This window comes from Oncorhynchus gorbuscha, unplaced genomic scaffold (genome assembly GCF_021184085.1).
Source record: "Oncorhynchus gorbuscha isolate QuinsamMale2020 ecotype Even-year unplaced genomic scaffold, OgorEven_v1.0 Un_scaffold_261:::fragment_2:::debris, whole genome shotgun sequence".
Taxonomy (NCBI): domain Eukaryota; kingdom Metazoa; phylum Chordata; class Actinopteri; order Salmoniformes; family Salmonidae; genus Oncorhynchus; species Oncorhynchus gorbuscha.
The window spans coordinates 1,467-21,537 of record NW_025745120.1 but is presented as its reverse complement, the minus strand read 5'-3'; the positions used below and the strand labels follow the sequence as shown (position 1 = coordinate 21,537).

Here is a 20,071-nt window from a genome sequence, read left to right as displayed (position 1 = left end):
ATACCATCCATTGCTGCTAGGCCATCACTCATCCATATATTTTTATGTACATATTCTCATGCACCCCTTTAGATTTGTGTGTATTAGATAGTCATTTTGGGGAATTGTTAGATTTTGTGGTAGATATTACTGCGCTGTCGGAACTAGAAGCACAATAATTTCGCATCTGTTAACCATATGTATGTGACCAATAAACATTTACTTGATTTGAGAATTAAGTCCCAAGCCGTTGCAGCTTTCAGGAGTCGCCTGTGTTACAATGAGTTGTCTTTCAATTCAGTTCATACAGTAAGTGTTAAAATATATGACACAGCTTTACATGTAGTTATTACCATGAGGTCCCCGCATTGTAGATTTTATATATTGTACAATATATTCACTGATCATGTACTCTACCTTGGCAAATAACGGTGCTGTTCAGGTATGAATGTCTTTGAGATTATGTTTCAGTCATATCCAATATCAGGAGTATTACATTCCAGTCTTTGAATGATGCTGTGTGTATGTATGTAGTACAATTATACACTTTAACAGGGTTTACCGACCCGGGACATCAATGATAACACATTGTGACTCTGTAATAGACTAGAAACATGATTTAACTAGTTAAAACGCTGATTTGTAATTCATATATACAGAAATATAAATCAAAAAACAGTACACAGCACTTCTTATGCATCATGTCAATTCTCTAAAACCACTTCATCTCAATATTTAATTTCCTTAATTTATATTGACGTGAGTAGTTTTTGTTGTTGTCTGTACTGTTTTGTATTGGTGGACTATATTATTAAATACGCTTCTCAGACATACCTGCTCTCCTGCGCCTGACTCCTACACGTCTCACCGAGACACACATCATCACAAGCAGTCTTATGTCCCAGAGAGGTTCATACAAGCATGCTGAATGATCCAGCATTCAAGGAATCAATAAAGACAGAAATCAATGTCTGGAGTAGTATCCCCTGCTATATTGTGGGATGCAACAAAGGCAGTTATTAGAGGGAAGAAGATCATCTCACAAGAAAAATATTAAAGCACAGAAACTGCTTAAAATTTAAAGAAACATTAGGAAGCTTAGAACGATCTCATAGTCAAGGACAGCTGGTAGCCTAGTGGCTTGAGCGTTGGGCCAGTAACCGAAAGGTTGCTAGATCGAATCCCCGAGCTGACATGGTAAAAATCTGTCTTTCTGCCCCTGAACAAGAATGTTTTTTGCTGTCTGTTTCCCAGTAGGCCGTTATTGTAAATAAGAATTTGTTCTGAACTGACTTGTTAAAAGATTAAAGGTTAAATAAATAGTCATCTCAAAGACCCTCCTTATATTACGTGACAATCAAAAAGGTTTTAAACAGGAAATTGACCAGATGTACAGTGAAGAAGAAGCTTCCTGAAACGCCAATATTATGACGCTCAAAAAGTCAACAACAACAACAACAACAACAACAACCACAACAACAACCACAACAACAACCACAACAACAACCACAACAACAACCACAACAACAACAACAACAACCACAACAACAACCACAACAACAACCACTAGCGGAGACACAGAAAAACACAGAATAAATGTTCTGAATAAGACCCCAAAACAAATGAGATGAAATAGAGAATGCATTTCAATCATACAAATCTGTACAAGCAACCAGAGAAGGCAGACGCACCAACAATAGAGCTTCTTTCTTTTCTTCTTTTTTTAACTCACCAGATCTCCCCTCAATTGGAACGGAGCAACATGATAGACTTCAGAAATAACCACTGAAGAAATGAATAAAGCAATATCTAATCTAATGCTGACCAATCTCAAGACCCTGATGTAGCGGTTGACCGATTAAATTGGCATGACATTTTTGTACTCCGATTATGGTCGATTACTTCGCAATCCACGAGGAAACGGCGTGGCGGGTGACCAGCTGTTACGTGAGTGCAGCGTCAAGAGGACCTTGTGGCTGCAAGGAGCCAAGGTAAGTTGCTAGCATTAAACGTATCTTATAAAAAACAATCACTCTTCATATAATCACTAGTTAACTACACATGGTTGATGATATTACTAGGTTAACTAGCTTGTCCTGCGTTGCATATAATCAATGCAGTGTCTGTTAATTTATACATTTACATTTACATTTAAGTCATTTAGCAGACGCTCTTATCCAGAGCGACTTACAAATTGGTGCATTCACCTTATGACATCCAGTGGAACAGTCACTTTACAATAGTGCATCTAAAACTTAAGGGGGGGTGAGAGGGATACTTATCCTATCCTAGGTAATAATAATATATGCCATTTAGCAGACGCTTTTATCCAAAGCGACTTACAGTCATAGGTATTCCTTAAAGAGGTGGGGTTTCAGGTGTCTCCGGAAGGTGGTGATTGACTCCGCTGTCCTGGCGTCGTGAGGGAGTTTGTTCCACCATTGGGGGGCCAGAGCAGCGAACAGTTTTGACTGGGCTGAGCGGGAGCTGTACTTCCTCAGTGGTAGGGAGGCGAGCAGGCCAGAGGTGGATGAACGCAGTGCCCTTGTTTGGGTGTAGGGCCTGATCAGAGCCTGGAGGTACTGAGGTGCCGTTCCCCTCACAGCTCCGTAGGCAAGCACCATGGTCTTGTAGCGGATGCGAGCTTCAACTGGAAGCCAGTGGAGAGAACGGAGGAGCGGGGTGACGTGAGAGAACTTGGGAAGGTTGAACACCAGACGGGCTGCGGCGTTCTGGATGAGTTGAAGGGGTTTAATGGCACAGGCAGGGAGCCCAGCCAACAGCGAGTTGCAGTAATCCAGACGGGAGATGACAAGTGCCTGGATTAGGACCTGCGCCGCTTCCTGTGTGAGGCAGGGTCGTACTCTGCGGATGTTGTAGAGCATGAACCTACAGGAACGGGCCACCGCCTTGATGTTGGTTGAGAACGACAGGGTGTTGTCCAGGATCACGCCAAGGTTCTTGGCGCTCTGGGAGGAGGACACAATGGAGTTGTCAACCGTGATGGCGAGATCATGGAACGGGCAGTCCTTCCCCGGGAGGAAGAGCAGCTCCGTCTTGCCGAGGTTCAGCTTGAGGTGGTGATCCGTCATCCACACTGATATGTCTGCCAGACATGCAGAGATGCGATTCGCCACCTGGTCATCAGAAGGGGAAAGGAGAAGATTAATTGTGTGTCGTCTGCATAGCAATGATAAGAGAGACCATGTGAGGTTATGACAGAGCCAAGTGACTTGGTGTATAGCGAGAATAGGAGAGGGCCAAGAACAGAGCCCTGGGGGACACCAGTGGTGAGAGCGCGTGGTGAGGAGACAGATTCTCGCCACGCCACCTGGTAGGAGCGACCTGTCAGGTAGGACGCAATCCAAGCGTGGGCCGCGCCGGAGATGCCCAACTCGGAGAGGGTGGAGAGGAGGATCTGATGGTTCACAGTATCGAAGGCAGCCGATAGATCTAGAAGGATGAGAGCAGAGGAGAGAGAGTTAGCTTTAGCAGTGCGGAGCGCCTCCGTGATACAGAGGAGAGCAGTCTCAGTTGAATGACTAGTCTTGAAACCTGACTGATTTGGATCAAGAAGGTCATTCAGAGAGAGATAGCGGGAGAGCTGGCCAAGGACGGCACGTTCAAGAGTTTTGGAGAGAAAAGAAAGAAGGGATACTGGTCTGTAATTGTTGACATCGGAGGGATCGAGTGTAGGTTTTTTCAGAAGGGGTGCAACTCTCGCTCTCTTGAAGACGGAAGGGACGTAGCCAGCGGTCAGGGATGAGTTGATGAGCGAGGTGAGGTAAGGGAGAAGGTCTCCGGAACTGGTCTGGAGAAGAGAGGAGGGGATAGGGTCAAGCGGGCAGGTTGTTGGGCGGCCGGCCGTCACAAGACGCGAGATTTCATCTGGAGAGAGAGGGGAGAAAGAGGTCAGAGCACAGGGTAGGGCAGTGTGAGCAGAACCAGCGGTGTCGTTTGACTTAGCAAACGAGGATCGGATGTCGTCGACCTTCTTTTCAAAATGGTTGACGAAGTCATCTGCAGAGAGGGAGGAGGGGGAGGGGAGGAGGATTCAGGAGGGAGGAGAAGGTGGCAAAGAGCTTCCTAGGGTTAGAGGCAGATGCTTGGAATTTAGCGTGGTAGAAAGTGGCTTTAGCAGCAGAGACAGAGGAGGAAAATGTAGAGAGGAGGGAGTGAAAGGATGCCAGGTCCGCAGGGAGGCGAGTTTTCCTCCATTTCCGCTCGGCTGCCCGGAGCCCTGTTCTGTGAGCTCGCAATGAGTCATCGAGCCACGGAGCGGGAGGGGAGGACCGAGCCGGCCTGGAGGATAGGGGACATAGAGAGTCAAGGGATGCAGAGAGGGAGGAGAGGAGGGTTGAGGAGGCAGAATCAGGAGATAGGTGGGAGAAGGTTTGAGCGGAGGGAAGAGATGATAGGATGGAAGAGGAGAGAGTAGCGGGGGAGAGAGAGCGAAGGTTGGGACGGCGCGATACCATCCGAGTAGGGGCAGTGTGGGAGGTGTTGGATGAGAGCGAGAGGGAAAAGGATACAAGGTAGTGGTCGGAGACTTGGAGGGGAGTTGCAATGAGGTTAGTGGAAGAACAGCATCTAGTAAAGATGAGGTCGAGCGTATTGCCTGCCTTGTGAGTAGGGGGGAAGGTGAGAGGGTGAGGTCAAAGAGGAGAGGAGTGGAAAGAAGGAGGCAGAGAGGAAAGAGTCAAAGGTAGACGTGGGGAGGTTAAAGTCGCCCAGAACTGTGAGAGGTGAGCCGTCCTCAGGAAAGGAGCTTATCAAGGCATCAAGCTCATTGATGAACTCTCCGAGGGAACCTGGAGGGCGATAAATGATAAGGATGTTAAGCTTGAAAGGGCTAGTAACTGTGACAGCATGGAATTCAAAGGAGGCGATAGACAGATGGGTAAGGGGAGAAAGAGAGAATGACCACTTGGGAGAGATGAGGATCCCGGTGCCACCACCCCGCTGACCAGACGCTCTCGGGGTGTGCGAGAACACGTGGGCGGACGAAGAGAGAGCAGTAGGAGTAGCAGTGTTGTCTGTGGTGATCCATGTTTCCGTCAGTGCCAAGAAGTCGAGGGACTGGAGGGAGGCATAGGCTGAGATGAACTCTGCCTTGTTGACCGCAGATTGGCAGTTCCAGAGGCTACCGGAGACCTGGAACTCCATGTGGGTCGTGCGCGCTGGGACCACCAGAGAAGTCGAGGGACTGGAGGGAGGCATAGGCTGAGATGAACTCTGCCTTGTTGACCGCAGATTGGCAGTTCCAGAGGCTACCGGAGACCTGGAACTCCACGTGGGTCGTGCGCGCTGGGACCACCAGAGTAGCGCGGCCACGCGGTGTGGAGCGTTTGTATGGTCTGTGCAGAGAGGAGAGAACAGGGATAAACAGACACATAGTTGACAGGCTACAGAAGAGGCTACGCTAATGCAAAGGAGATTGGAATGACAAGTGGACTACACGTCTCGAATGTTCAGAAAGTTAAGCTACGTAGCAAGAATCTTATTGACTAAAATTATTAAAATGATACAGTACTGCTGAAGTAGGCCAGCTGGCAGTGGGTGCGTTGTTGACACTACACTAATCTACACTAATCAAGTCGTTCCGTTGAGTGTAATAGTTTCTGCAGTGTTGCTATTCGGGGGCTAGCTGGCTAGCTAGCAGTGTTGTTTACGTTACGTTGCGTTAAAAGAACGACAATAGCTGGCTAGCGAACCTAGAAAATCGCTCTAGACTACACAATTATCTTTGATACAAAGACGGCTATGTAGCTAGCTATGTAGCTAGCTACGATCAAACAAATCAAACCGTTGTACTGTAATGAAATGAAGTGAAAATGTGATACTACCTGTGAATGCGACCGGGTTGTTGAGTTCTATACAGAAGACGTTGGCTAGCGTTGGCTAGCTAGCAGAGTCACCTACGTTAAGGACGACAAATGGCTGGCTAGCTAACCTCGGTAAATTAAGATAATCACTCTAAGACTACACACTCTAAACCTAAACAACACAATTATCTTGGATACGATGATACGAAGACAGCAAAGACAGCTATGTAGCTAGCTAACACTACACTAATCAAGTCGTTCGGTTGAGTGTAATAGTTTCTCCTGTGCAGCTAATCAGTGGACGTTAGCTAGCTGGCTAGTGAAGACTACGTTAGGACGGCGAAATACGATAATTACGCAATTATCTTTGATACAAAGACGGCTATGTAGCTAGCTGAGAAGAAATTGCTAAGATTAGACAAATCAAACCGTTGTGCTATAATGAAATATAATGAAAAAGTTATACTACCCACGGGAGCGAAGTGCAGATACGACCACTCGCTCCAACCGGAACCGGAATGTGCACAACCTACTTCAACTTCGCCAAATGGGTGATGATTTAACAAAAGTGCATTCACGAAAAAAAGCACAATTGCTGCACAAATGTACCTAACCATAAACATCAACGCCTTTCTTAAAATCAATACACAGAAGTATATATTTTTAAACCTGCAATAAATTCATGTTAGCAGGCAATATTAATATTAACTAGGGAAATTGTGTCACTTCTCTTGCATTCAGTGCAAGCAGAGTCAGGGTATATGCAGCAGTTTGGGCCGCCTGGCTCGTTGAGAACTGTGTGAAGACTATTTCTTCCTAACAAAGACCATAATTAATTCACCAGAATTGTACATAATATGACATAACATTGAAGGTTGTGCAATGTAACAGGAATATTTAGACTGAGGGATGCCACCCGTTTGATAAAATATAGAACGGTTCCGTATTTCACTGAAAGAATAAAAGTTTTGTTTCCGAAAAAATCGTTTATGGATTTTACCATATTAATGACCTAATGCTCGTATTTCTGTGTTTATTATATTATAATTAAGTCCATGATATGATATTTGATAGAGCAGTCTGACTGAGCAGTGGTAGGCAGCAGTAGGCTCGTAAGCACTTGACTGCGTTTGCCAGCAGCTCTTAACAATGCTTGAAACACAGCTCTGTTTATGACTTCAAGCCTATCAACTCCCGAGATTAGGCTGGCAATACTAACGTGCCTATAAGAACAGCCAATTGTAAAAGGTATATGAAATAAAAATGGTAGAGATAAATAGTCAACGTGTCATAATTCCTATAATAACTACAACCTAAAACTTAACTGGGAATATTGAAGAACTGGGAATATTGAACCACCAGCTTTCATATGTTCTCATGTTCTGAGCAAGGAGCTTAAACGTTAGCTTTTTTACATGGCACATATTGCACTTTTACTTTCTTCTTCTCCAACTGTGGTTTTGCATTATTTAAACCAAATTGAACATGTTTCATTATTTATTTGAGACTAAATAGATTTAATTTATGTATTATATTAAGTTAAAATAAATGTGTTCATTGAGTATAGTTGTAATTGTCATTACAAATATATATATATAAAATAAATAAAAAATAATGAAATAATCTTGTGTTTTTTTGTTTTAAATAAAAAAAATAATCTGCTAATTATTTGGTATAGGCTTTTTTTTGTCCTCCAATCGGTATCGGCGTTGACAAATCATAATCGGGCGACCTCTACCCTGATGGCTTCCCTTCAAAGAACTACTAACACCTCTACTTCAAGCCTGTTTTAACTGGACTCTGGGAGGATCTTCCACCATGGTGGATAGAAGACATATCTGTAATTCCTAAGGAGGGCAAAGATAAGAAGGAATGCAGTTCCTATAGACCTATCGCAATTCTTAACATGGATTATATACTATATGCATCAATAATAACCAAAAGAATGAAGGACATAATCCCAGAATTGATTGACAGGGATCAAACTGGTTTCATAGGAAATAGAACAGACACAGGCCAACATAAGGAGAATAGTACATGTCATGAACCATATCACTAATGATAAGACAAGTGCTATATTAAATCAGTCTAGTTTATTATCACCTGGGGGTGGCCCGTCAGGAAGTCCAGGATCCAGTTGCAGAGGGAGGTGTTTAGTCCCAGTGTCTTAAGCTTAGTGATGAGCTCTGAGGGCACTATGGTGTTGAACACTGAGCTGTAGTCAATGAATAGCATTCTCACATAGGTGTTCCTTTTGTCCAGGTGTGAAAGGGCAGTGTGGACTGCAATAGAGATGGCATCTGTGGATCTGTTGGGGAGGTATGCAAATTCGAGTGGGTCTAGGGTTTCTGGGATGATGGTGTTGATGTGAGCCATGACCAGCCTTTCAAAGCACTTCATGGCTACAGACATGAATGCTACGGGTTGGTAGTCGTTTAGGCAGGTTTCCTCAGTGTTATTGGGCACAGGGACTATGGTGGTCTGCTTGATACATGTTGTTATTAGATACTCAGACAGGGAGAGGTTGAAAATGTCAGTGAAAACACTTGCCAGTTGGTCAGTGCATGCTCGCAGTAAACATCCTGGTAATCCATCTGGCCATGCAACCTTATGAATGTTGACCTGTTTAAAGGTCTTACTCTAATCGGCTGGGGAGAGCGTGATCACACAGTCGTCCAGCTGATGAGCTCATGCATGTTTCAGTGTTGCTTGCCTCAAAGCGAGCATAGAAGTAATTTAGCTCATCTTGTAGGCTCGTGACACTGGCCATTGTAAGAGTTTGTCTGTTTGATGGTTCATTGGAGGGCATAGCGGGATTTCTTATAAGCTTCCGGGTTACAGTCCCGCTCCTTGAAAGTTCAGTGCGGATGTTGCCTGTAATCCATGGCTTCTGGTTGGGGTATGGACGTACAGTCACTGTAGGGACGACGTCATCAATGCACTTATTGATGAAGCCAGTGACTGATGTGGTGTATTCCTCAATGCCATCGGAAGAATCCTGGGAACATATTCCAGTCTGTGCTAGCAAAACAGTCCTGTAGCTTAGCATCTGCTTCATCTGACCACTTTTTATTGACCTAGTCACTGGTGCTTCCTGCTTTAGTTTTTGCTTGTAAGCAGGAATCAGGAAGATAGAATTATGATCAGATTTGCCAAATGGAGGGCGCGGAAGAGCTTTGTATGCTTCTCTGTGAGTGGAGTAAATGTGTTGATGGGGTTTTACTACAAGATCCAGACCAGTGAGAGTGGAAAGAAATAACTACAATGTGGGGAAACCGTTATATTGAGTAATAGGGGGATCTAGGATGATCATTCATTCTATGAACCAAATTAAAAGACAACACATTGAAACACAGGTGACTCCTGACAACTGCAACCACTTGGGACTGATGTGACATCTTGCACTAAACCAGAGAAAATTAATATCAATCATCAATTTCTTGAGGAACAGAATCAGAACCGCAAATAAAAGTGATCTATAATGTTCCGGAACAGAACCATTATTTTAAAAGCCATAAACAATTAATGAACAAGCACCTGTGGAACGGTCATTAAGACACTAACAGCTTATGAAAACTTAGGACACAAAAGTGGCCTTTCTGCTGACTCTGAAAAACACCAAAAGAAAGATGCCCAAGGTCCCAGCTCATCTGCGTGAACGTGCCATAGTCATGCTGCAAGGATGCATTAGGACTGCAAAAAAAAAAATTGCAATGTCCGTACTGTGAGACACCAAAGACAGCGCGACAGGGAGACATGATGGACAGCTGATCGTCCTCGCAGTGGCAGACCACGTGTAGCAACACCTACACAGGATCGGTACATCCGAACATCACACCTACAGGACAGGTACAGGATGGCAACAACAACTGCCCGAGTTACCAGGGATGCACAATCCCTCCATCAGTGCTCAGACTGTCCGCAATAGGCTGAGAGAGGCTGGACTGAGGGCTTGTAGGTCTGTTGTAATGCAGATTCTCACCAGACATCACAACAACGTCGCCTATGGGCACAAACCCACCGTCGCTGAACCAGACAGGACTGGCAAAAAGTGCTCTTCACTGATGAGTTGGGGTTTTGTCTCACCAGGGGTGATGGTTGGTTTATTGTCAAAGGAATGAGCGTTACACCAAGGCCTGTACTCTGGAGCGGGATCGATTTGGTGTTGGAGAGTCCGTCATGGTTTGGGGCAGTGAGTTACAGTATCATCGGACTGAGATTGTTATCATTGCAGGCAATCGCAATGCTGTGCGTTACGGGGAAGACATCCTCCTCCCTCATGTGGTTCCCTTCCTGCAGGCTCATCCTGACATGATCCTCCAGCATGACAATGCCACCAGCCATACTGCTCATTATGTGCGTGATTTCCTGCAAGACAGAAAGAAATGTCAGTGTTCTGCCATGGCCAGCAAAGAGCCCGGATCTCAATCCAATTGAGCACGTCTGGGACCTGTTGGATCGGAGGGTGAGGGCTAGGGCCATTCCCCCCTCAGAAACGTCCAGGAACTTGCAGGTGCCTTGGTGGGAGAGCAGCAAGAACTGGCGAATATGGTGCAGTCCATGAGGAGGAGATGCACTGCAGTACTTAATGCAGCTGGTGGCCACACCAGATACTGACTGTTACTTTTGATTTTGACCCCCCTTTGTTCAGGGTCACATTATTCCATTTCTGTTAGTCACATGTCTGTGGAACTTGTTCAGTTTATGTCTCAGTTGTTGAAAATTGTTATCTTCACACAAATATTTACACATGTTCAGTGTGCTGACGATAAACGCAGCTTACAGCGAGAGGACGTTTATTTTGAGTTTATATTCGGAGAGCCTGTTTCTGTCCTGCCCTCGACTTTGGTGCAGGGCACGTGATATCCATAGCCTCTTCGTCGCAAAACTCCCTGATCTTCTCAAAAACATATATTTGTCTAGCTGTGTCCAGTCCAGGCGGTGCTTGTACAGGCAGACCATCTATGGGAGGAAGGATGTCAGTGATGCACAGCAGCTAAAATCTGATCCCGTCAGTCCAAGCGCTCCTTGGTGACAACAACACCAGGCTCCAGAGCAATGAAGCTGTAAAACAGGAAATAACAACAACAAAATCAGAAGACAACGTTGCACAACATCAATTCACCTTAGATAAGAAGAATAACCTCATACAATGCGTTGAAAATTATTTTCACCTGAGGTGCTGGTACTGCTTGATCTGTGGCAGTGGCCTGAAGAACGGAGTCAGGTGGTGTTGCCAGCCACAGCTTTCCAACAGCACCGTAATATCCTCCAGTTCAACCAGCTGTGGGATGTTGACCCCTTGTCAGTGTTATTCTTCACAACACCAGCAATCTCAGACAAAGTGTTCACTCTGATCTTTCTGAAGTGGGGCGGCAGCGTAGCCTAGTGGTTAGAGCGTTGGACTAGTAACCGGAAGGTTGCAAGTTCAAACCCCCGAGCTGACAAGGTACAAATCTGTCGTTCTGCCCCTGAACAGGCAGTTAACCCACTGTTCCTAGGCCGTCATTGAAAATAAGAATTTGTTCTTAACTGACTTGCCTAGTTAAATAAAAAAAAAAAAAATAAAAAAGTGCTGCTTGATAAGGCCCGACGCACCAGCCGGGGGCAAACTTGGTGTGGCCTGTGATCAGGAAGTGAAAGTTCCAGACTGTGGTGGAGCTTGTGCATGGTCCACCAGGCACAATACCAGAGCACAAACTTGTTCTTGTTTTGGCCACTGCAGTTTTCACAATTCAGGTCCCCATGTGTTTCCCTAACTCTGTAGTTGGTGAAGAAATGGGGCGTGTAGTTGATGAGTGCACTGCTGCCTTTGCTTGCTTGGGCCAGTTCTCTTTTTTAATGGGAGGCATTAGACCATTATCCTTGTATGACTGGTGGAGGAGAGTCAGGCGTGTTTCTACTGATGCTGAAAGACAAATTCCAGGTACAAATATTTTAGCATTATTATACAATAGATGCGAAATGGCCTTCTGAGAACATCACTAACGTTACACACACACACACTTCATACACAGAAATTAATGTTAGCTAGCAAGCCAGCCATCTAACGTTAGCTAGCTAACAGCAAACTTTAACTTGGGGTGTTTTGTTTAGACAGGTAACGTTAATGTAAACTAGCTAAAAAAAAGAACTATAATCCCAATCCATAACGTTACTAGCAAAACAAACAGATTGTCATAGCTAAGTTAACCGAATAAATTAGGTTCAATGTTAGCTAGCAAGCCAGCGATCGACCTCCAGGTGGCTAGCTAACTACAAGCCTTATCTTGCAATGAAAACAACTTTAGAAACGTTTCTGAAACTGTACCTAGATTCCTATTGGACAGAGAAGCCAGGTAGACGCTACACCATTCGCTGCCAGGAAGCAGGAGGGAGGGGCTTACTCTGAGTCATTGTCACACTAGGATTATGGGGATGCAGTAAAGTGTATAGCTAGTTAGATTGCTCCTTTCCCCCAATTTAGCTATTCTGTTTATAATTAGACTTTAGCATGTTCCAAATGCTCTAATTTACACCAGCCAAGAGTTTGTCTCGTCAAAACTTTGACTCCTTTAACACCATTTATTTATAGTCCCGGCCTCAGGCGGCATCTTCACACAATTTATTTATTGTCACGGCCGTCATTAATGCCTTTAAAGACCTAAAGATCTTTCTTAACCTTTCCTCTGTAGTAACTCCCTCTGTTTTAAGAAGTGCAATTACATTTCTTATCACATATTGTGATAAAAGCACTGAAAAGTTTTGCCACGAGGTAGTGGTTATTGATACATTAAAAAATATATATACTTTCCTGAAAATGTCCTTCCATCTTTCAAAGTATTTCTCATCCATTTTGTCTTAACGCTGCTCATGTAACGGATGTGAAATGGCTAGCTAGTTAGCGGTGGTGCTGATGTGAAATGGCTAAAGTGTTGGTCCTGTGATTCATGAGCTTAAATAAAAGATCCCAGAAATGTTCCATACGGCACAAAAAGCTTATTTCTCTCTAATTTTGTGCACAAATTTGTTTACATCCCTGTTAGTGAGCATTTCTGCTTTGCCACAGGTGCACCTTGTGCTGGGGACAATAAAAAGCCACTCTAAAATGTGCAGTTTTGTTACACAATGCCACAGATGTCTCAAGTTTTGAGGGAGCGTGCAATTGGCATGCTGACTGCAGGAACATCCACCAGAACTGTTTCCAGAGAATTTAATGTTAATTTCTCTACCATAAAGCAGTCTCCAACATCGTTTTAGAGAATTTGGCAGTACGTCCAACCGGCCTCAACAGCAAACCATGTGTATGGTGTTGTGTGGGCAAGCGGTTTTCTGATGTCAACGTTGTGAACCGAGTGCGCCATGGTGGCGGTGTGGTTATGGTATGGGTAGGCATAAGCTACGGACAACAAACACAATTGTGTTTTATCGATGGCAATTTGAATGCACTGGGGTACCGTGACAAGGACCTGATGCCCATTGTCGTGCCATTCATCTGCCGCCACACCTCATGTTTCAGCATGATCATGCACAGCCCCATGTCGCAAGGATCTGTACCCAATTACTGGAAACTGAAAATGTCCCAGTTCTTCCATGGCCTGTATACTCACCAGACATGTCACCCATTAAGCATGTTTGGGATGCTCTGGATCGACGTGTACGACAGCGTGTTCCAGTTCCCGCCAATATCCAACAACTTTGCACAGCCATTGAAGAGAAGTGGGACAACATTCCACAGTCCACAATCAACAGCCTGATCAACTCTATGCAAAGGAGATGTGTCACTCTGCATGAGGTACATGGTGGTCACACCAGATACTGACTAGTTTTCTGATCCACGCCCCTACCTTTTTTAAAGGTACACTGCATGGGATATTTTGTTTCAGCTCAAGAAACATGGGACCAACACTTTACATGTTGCATTTTTATTTACTGTTTGTCAAATTATAATTACTGTATTCAGTTGTTGTATTAAAGTTGTATTCAATTTATATAACAACATTCTAACCTTCTTGACAATTATCTAGTGCAAATATGGCATTATTTCACTATTTGTATCCGTTTGGATCAGTTTCAATTGGGGACTTTTAATTTGAATGCGAAACGGAAATTCCACTATTGTGGTTCATCCTTATTGTGGCTAGCTTCCGGATTGGAGGTGAATGTTTTGATTTCAAACACCCTTTTTTTGTGGAGTAAACAAAGACGTACTGACTGACCTAAATAGGCTAACCAACTCTGTCGTCTAAAATATGTCTAAACTACAGTCGTTGCGTGTGTTTTTAAATGATCGTTTAACCGCGGCTGCTGTGGAGATTTTCGGTGCAGTTGAGAAAACGGTAGTGGAGTACCAGGAGGAGAATGATCGGCTACGGAGACTGCTGCGGATCACACCAGAGATACAACTATGTAGAAGAGGTGAGTATTTAGATATGCTGGTAGCTAACTATAGTTATACTGAATTAAGAAACTGGTTAGACAGAATCACAATTTTAACCATTTTTAAAACGTATTTAAATGTTTTACTTTTGATTATTTACCTACCTATCTGGATGGCTGGCTAGCTCCTGTAGCTAATAATTGTTCTCTCCATGTTTTTTATTGGTCTATACATCAATTACGCTTTTAGCTGCGAATGTGTAGCTTACAAGATGTAATAAACCATTGAAACAATTAACAATTGTTATGTATTATTCAATAGTTGTCTGCATATTTGATTACTTATCTAAAGATGGAGATATAGCCAGGCACAGACCCACAGATCGGTCTGATTGATTCAATTGATGGGAATAACCAGGAAGGGAAGGCTGTCTCTCTGTACTCTTATTAGCCAAACGGCTCATATTGCAATTTTGGAAATAGGAAACTACCTTCCTTTTGAAATGGGATTTAGGGAATGTAATACATATGGAGAAGATATGATACAATACCTCCAATAGAAGTCCAGTGTTTTACAGAATATGTCAGCCGATACTGGATAAATGGTCTAGTCCCACTTCATAACTGGGTTGACGATCTGCTGCTACTCTGTGCTGTACTCCATTCTATATGCTTAACTACATTGCTTTGAATTTATTTAGGGGGTAACTGACATGTACAATGTGGACCCATAGGATATCACTTTAAAAGTATTAAATTAAAACGATTGTTTCCCGAAGTGCTCCTCAATGGTAAAAACAATAACACACACAATGATTAAAAGGCAAAATGACAAACAACCATATATACATTCATTTATATTGGCATCCTAAAAAAGGGGCACCTTCTCACTAAACCTTAAAAATCAACCATATTCATTTTACATTAAAACAATCTATTAATTGCACATACCTATCATACCTATATAGAAAATGGCTCTGATAGATAGGGCAGCCGTGCATCTAACCCTTAGGCAACTTTGCAGTAATTCGTTTAAAAAAAATGTGTTATACAGGCATTGTGGGCATCTCTCTCTGTTGCGCTACACCCGTAATAACATTTATGTGACCGATAAAATGTGATTTGATTCAAATAAATCCACCTGACCAGCAGTAGGGGTCACAAGGGGCAGTGGAATGTTTTCTCTTCGACAACCTTGTCCAAATGAAAACCTTTTCCTACATTTGAAAGATTCTACTTTGTCTTTGCTTGGAGGCTATTCCATAGACAAATGCCTGTATAGGAAAACACGCTCCTCGCAGGACTGTTTACTCTTGGGATTTTACAAGACATGACACAATAGCGCTGGTATTGTGACTGTGTTGGTTATAAACCATATCAATGTGGTTTTTCATGTAACCTGGGGCACGATCATTTAAGATGTCAAACATATGATTAAGTTTAAGTTGGTCCTGGGCAACAAGTCCACCTCCCGGATCCCCTGTACCCCTATGTGGGTCCTAGGGGGGGGGACATTCAGCATATACCTGATAACATTATGTGGGTCCTGGGGGGGGGGATAAGACCACTGATAATCTCCCTCGATCTGGGGCTCTACGTAAGATCTCACCCCGTGGGGTCAAAATGATCACAAGAACGGTGAGCAAAAATCCCAGAACCACACGGGGGGGCCTAGTGAATGACCTGCAGAGAGCTGGGACCAAAGTAACAAAGCCTACCATCAGTAATACACTACGCCGCCAGGGACTCAAATCCTGCAGTGCCAGACGTGTCCCCCTGCTCAAGCCAGTACATGTCCAGGCCCGTCTGAAGTTTGCTAGAGAGCATTTGGATGATCCAGAAGACGATTGGGATAATGTCATATGGTCAGATGAAACCAAAATATAACTTTTTGGTAAAAACTCAACTCGTTGTGTTTGGAGGACAAAGAATAGTGAGTTGCATCCAAAGAACACCATACCTACTGTGAAGCATGGGGGTGGAAACATCATGCTTTGGGGCTGTTTTTCTGCAAAGGGACCAGGACGACTGATCCGTGTAAAGGAAAGAATGAATGGGGCCATGTATCGTGAGATTTTGAGTGAAAACCTCCTTCCATCAGCAAGGGCATTGAAGATGAAACGCGGATGGGTCTTTCAGCATGACAATGATCCCAAACACACTGCCCGGGCAATGAAAGAGTGGCTTCGTAAGAAGCATTTCAAGGTCCTGGAGTGGCCTAGCCAGTCTCCAGATCTCAACCCCATAGAAAATCTTTGGAGGGAGCTGAAAGTCCGTGTTGCCCAGCAACACCCCCAAAACATCACTGCTCTAGAGGAGATCTGCATGGAGGAATGGGCCAAAATACCAGCAACAGCGTGTGAAAACCTTGTGAAGACTTACAGAAAACGTTTGACCTCTGTCATTGCCAACAAAGGGTATATAACAAAGTATTGAGATACACTTTTGTTATTGACCAAATACTTTTTCCCACCATAATTTGCAAATAAATCCATAAAAAATCCTACAATGTCATTTTCTGGATTTTTTTCCCTCATTTTGTCTGTCATAGTTGAAGTGATGAAAATTACTATAATGAAAATTACAGGCCTCTCTCATATTTTTAAGTGGGAGAACTTGCACAATTGGTGGCTGACTAAATACTTTTTTTCCCCACTGTGTGTGTATGTATATATATATATATATATTGGATATCTTTATCCAATTGGTTTAGTAGCTACTATCTTGTCTCATCACTGCCGTACGGGCTTGGGAGAGACAAAGGTTGAAAGTCATGCGTCCTCCGATACCCAACCAAGCCGCACTGATTCTTAACACTGTCGCGGCCGGTTACGACAGAGCCAGGGCGCTAACCCAGAGTCTCTGATGGCACAGCTGGCGCTGCAGTACAGCGACCTTAACCACTGCGCCACCCGGAAGGCCCTATATATATATTTTTTAATAACTTTCCTATATGGAAAAAAACAGATATACAAACATTTACATTCACTGTAGTGTTGAATGGAATCACAAATGTAGAGAAACAAAACAAAATATATTCAGAAAAAAATAAAATTCCTACTAGTAGTACTAGGTGGTCCATATTAGAGGTCGACGGATTAATCGGCATGGCCAATTAATTAGGGCCGATTTCAAGTTTTCATAACAATCGATAATCGTTATTTTTGGACGCCGATTATATATATTTAAAAAATCTGCATATTTAAAAGAAATTCATGTTAGCAGGCAATATTAATATTAACTAGGGAAATTGTGTCACTTCTCTTGCATTCAGTGCAAGCAGAGTCAGGGTATATGCAGCAGTTTGGGCCGCCTGGCTCGTTGAGAACTGTGTGAACACCATTTCTTCCTAACAAAGACCGTAACTAATTTGCCAGAATTTTACATAATTATGACATAACAATGAAGGTTGTAAAATGTAACATCAATATTTAGACTGATGGATGCCACCCGTTCTATAAAACACGGAATGGTCTGTATTTCACTGAAAGAATAAACGTTCTAAATTATAGTTTCCGGATTTTACCAAATTAATGACCTAAGGCTCGTAATTCTGTGTGTATTATATTATAATTAAGTCTATGATTTGATATTTGATAGAGCAGTCTGACTGAGCGATGGTAGGCAGCAGCAGGCTCGTAAGCATTCATTCAAACAGCACTATCCTGCGTTTGCCAGCAGCTCTTCGCGATGCTTGAAGCACAGCGCTGTTTATGACTTCAAGCCTATCAACTCCTGAGATTAGACTGGCAATACTATAGTGCCTATAAGAACATTCAATAATCAAAGATATATGAAATACAAATGGTACAGAGAGAAATAGTCCTATAATTTCTATAATAACTACAACCTAAAACTTATTAATTGGGAATATTGAAGTCTCATGTTAAAAGGAACCACCAGCTTTCATATGTTCTCATGTTCTGAGCAAGGAACTTAAACTTTAGCATTCTTACATGGCACATATTACACTTTTACTTTCTTCTCCAACACTGTGTTTTTGCATGATTTAAACCAAATTGAACATGTTTCATTATTTATTTGAGACTAAATATATTTTTTATTTGTGTATTATATTAAGTTAAAATAAAAGTGTTCATTCAGTATTGTTGTAATTGTCATTACAAATACCTCTATATATATTTATATTACCCCGATTAAGCGGTATAGTCGGTTGACCTCTAGTCCATATTATAAACAGTCAGCTGATCGTTGTAAAGCCACATTGACTCAGTACTGGTACCCTGTGTATACAGCCATACTGGTACCCTGTGTATATAGCTATACTGGTACCCTGTGTATAGAGCTATACTGGTACCCTGTATATACAGCTATACTGGTACCCTGTATATACAGCTATACTGGTACCCTGTGTATATAGCCATACTGGTACCCTGTGTATAGAGCTATACTGGTACCCTGTGTATAGAGCTATACTGGTACCCTGTGTATACAGCTATACTGGTACCCTGTATATACAGCTATACTGGTACCCTGTGTATAGAGCTATACTGGTACCCTGTATATACAGCTATACTGGTACCCTGTGTATATATAGCTATACACCCTGTGCATACATACTGTGTAGCTATACCTGTATATACAGCTATACTGGTACCCTGTATATATAGCTATACTGGTACCCTGTGTATATATAGCTATACTGGTACCCTGTGTATAGAGCTATACTGGTACCCTGGGTATATAGCTATACTGGTACCCTGTGTATATGTGAGAGCCAGAAATCTTGCTTGTTTGTAGGTGACCAAATACTTATTTTCCACCATAATTTGCAAATAAATTCATTTAAAAAATCCTACAATGTGATTTTCTGGATTTTTTTTTCTCATTTTGTCTGTCATAGTTGAAGTGTACCTATGGTGAAAATTACAGGCCTCTCATCTTTTTAAGTGGGAGAACTTGCACAATTGGTGGCTGACTAAATACTTTTTTGCCCCACTGTATATAAAAAATGTCTGATTCAACTCAAGCATGCACTCAAGCATGTCTAAAGTCTAGGTAAACTCTGCTCCTCCTCTCCTTCCCTCCAGACTCCCTGCAGCTCTCTGCCCCTGAAGAGGAGGTTCCCCCTGAGCAGCAGCACTGTGAGCAGGAGTGGAGCCCCAGTCTGGAGCAGGAGGACCCAGAGACCAAACAGATTAAAGAGGAACAGGAGGAAGTCAGGACCAGTCAGGAGGAAGAGCAGCTTCAAGGGCTCTTTGATACTAAAGACTCCATATTCACTACTTCCTGTGTGAAAAGTGAATGTGATCTGGAGAACCCATGTCAAGAAGCCGTAGTAGCTGAACACCCAACTCTCAGTCCACTGAAAACGTCTAAACTACAGTTGTTGAGTGTGTTTTTAAATGAATGTTTAACGGCATCTGCTGCTGAGGAGATTTTTGGTGCGATTGAGAAAACGGTAGTGGAGTACCAGGAGGAGAATGATCGGCTACGGAGACTGCTGCGGATCACACCAGAGATACAACTATGTAGAAGAGGTTTGTACATAGATCTACTGATAGTTAGCAATAGTTATAGTAAATTAATAAACTGTTTGGGCTTTGATCACCATTTCAAAAAATGTAAGCATTTTAATTAATTTTTTACGCTGAATGGATGATAATAGCCACGACATGTCAATGCTTGGACAACCTAGGTTTTAATGGAAAGAGATTCACGTTAAGGTGGGGTTTAATGGAAAGAGATTTCCAGGTTAAGGGGGGTTTAATGGAAAGAGATTTCCAGGTTAAGGGGGGATTAATGGAAAGAGATTTCCAGGTTAAGGGGGGTTTAATGGAAAGAGATTTCCAGGTTAAGGGGGGTTTAATGGAAAGAGATTTCCAGGTTAAGGGGGGTTTAATGGAAAGAGATTTCCAGGTTAAGGGGGGGTTTAATGGAAAGAGATT

The 20,071-nt window shown here is 43.0% G+C and overlaps 1 protein-coding gene across 1 annotated transcript; it reads left to right on the top strand.

Annotated features, from left to right (window-relative positions):
* Positions 1 to 13,936: 13,936 nt before the first annotated feature.
* On the top strand, positions 13,937 to 19,838 carry LOC124017492. The gene is made up of 2 exons (XM_046332704.1): positions 13,937 to 14,201; positions 19,214 to 19,838. The coding sequence occupies exons 1-2, from the start codon at positions 14,036 to 14,038 to the stop codon at positions 19,762 to 19,764; spliced, it is 717 nt and encodes a 238-aa protein (XP_046188660.1). The 5' UTR covers positions 13,937 to 14,035; the 3' UTR covers positions 19,765 to 19,838.
* The last annotated feature ends 233 nt before the right edge of the window (positions 19,839 to 20,071 follow it).

Coding starts and splice junctions, on each gene's coding strand:
- LOC124017492 (XM_046332704.1), top strand. CDS start 14,036: ATGTCTAAACTACAGTCGTTGCGTGTGTTTTTAAATGATCGTTTAACC. Junction 14,202..19,213: donor GATACAACTATGTAGAAGAG/GTGAGTATTTAG, acceptor CCTTCCCTCCAG/ACTCCCTGCAGCTCTCTGCC.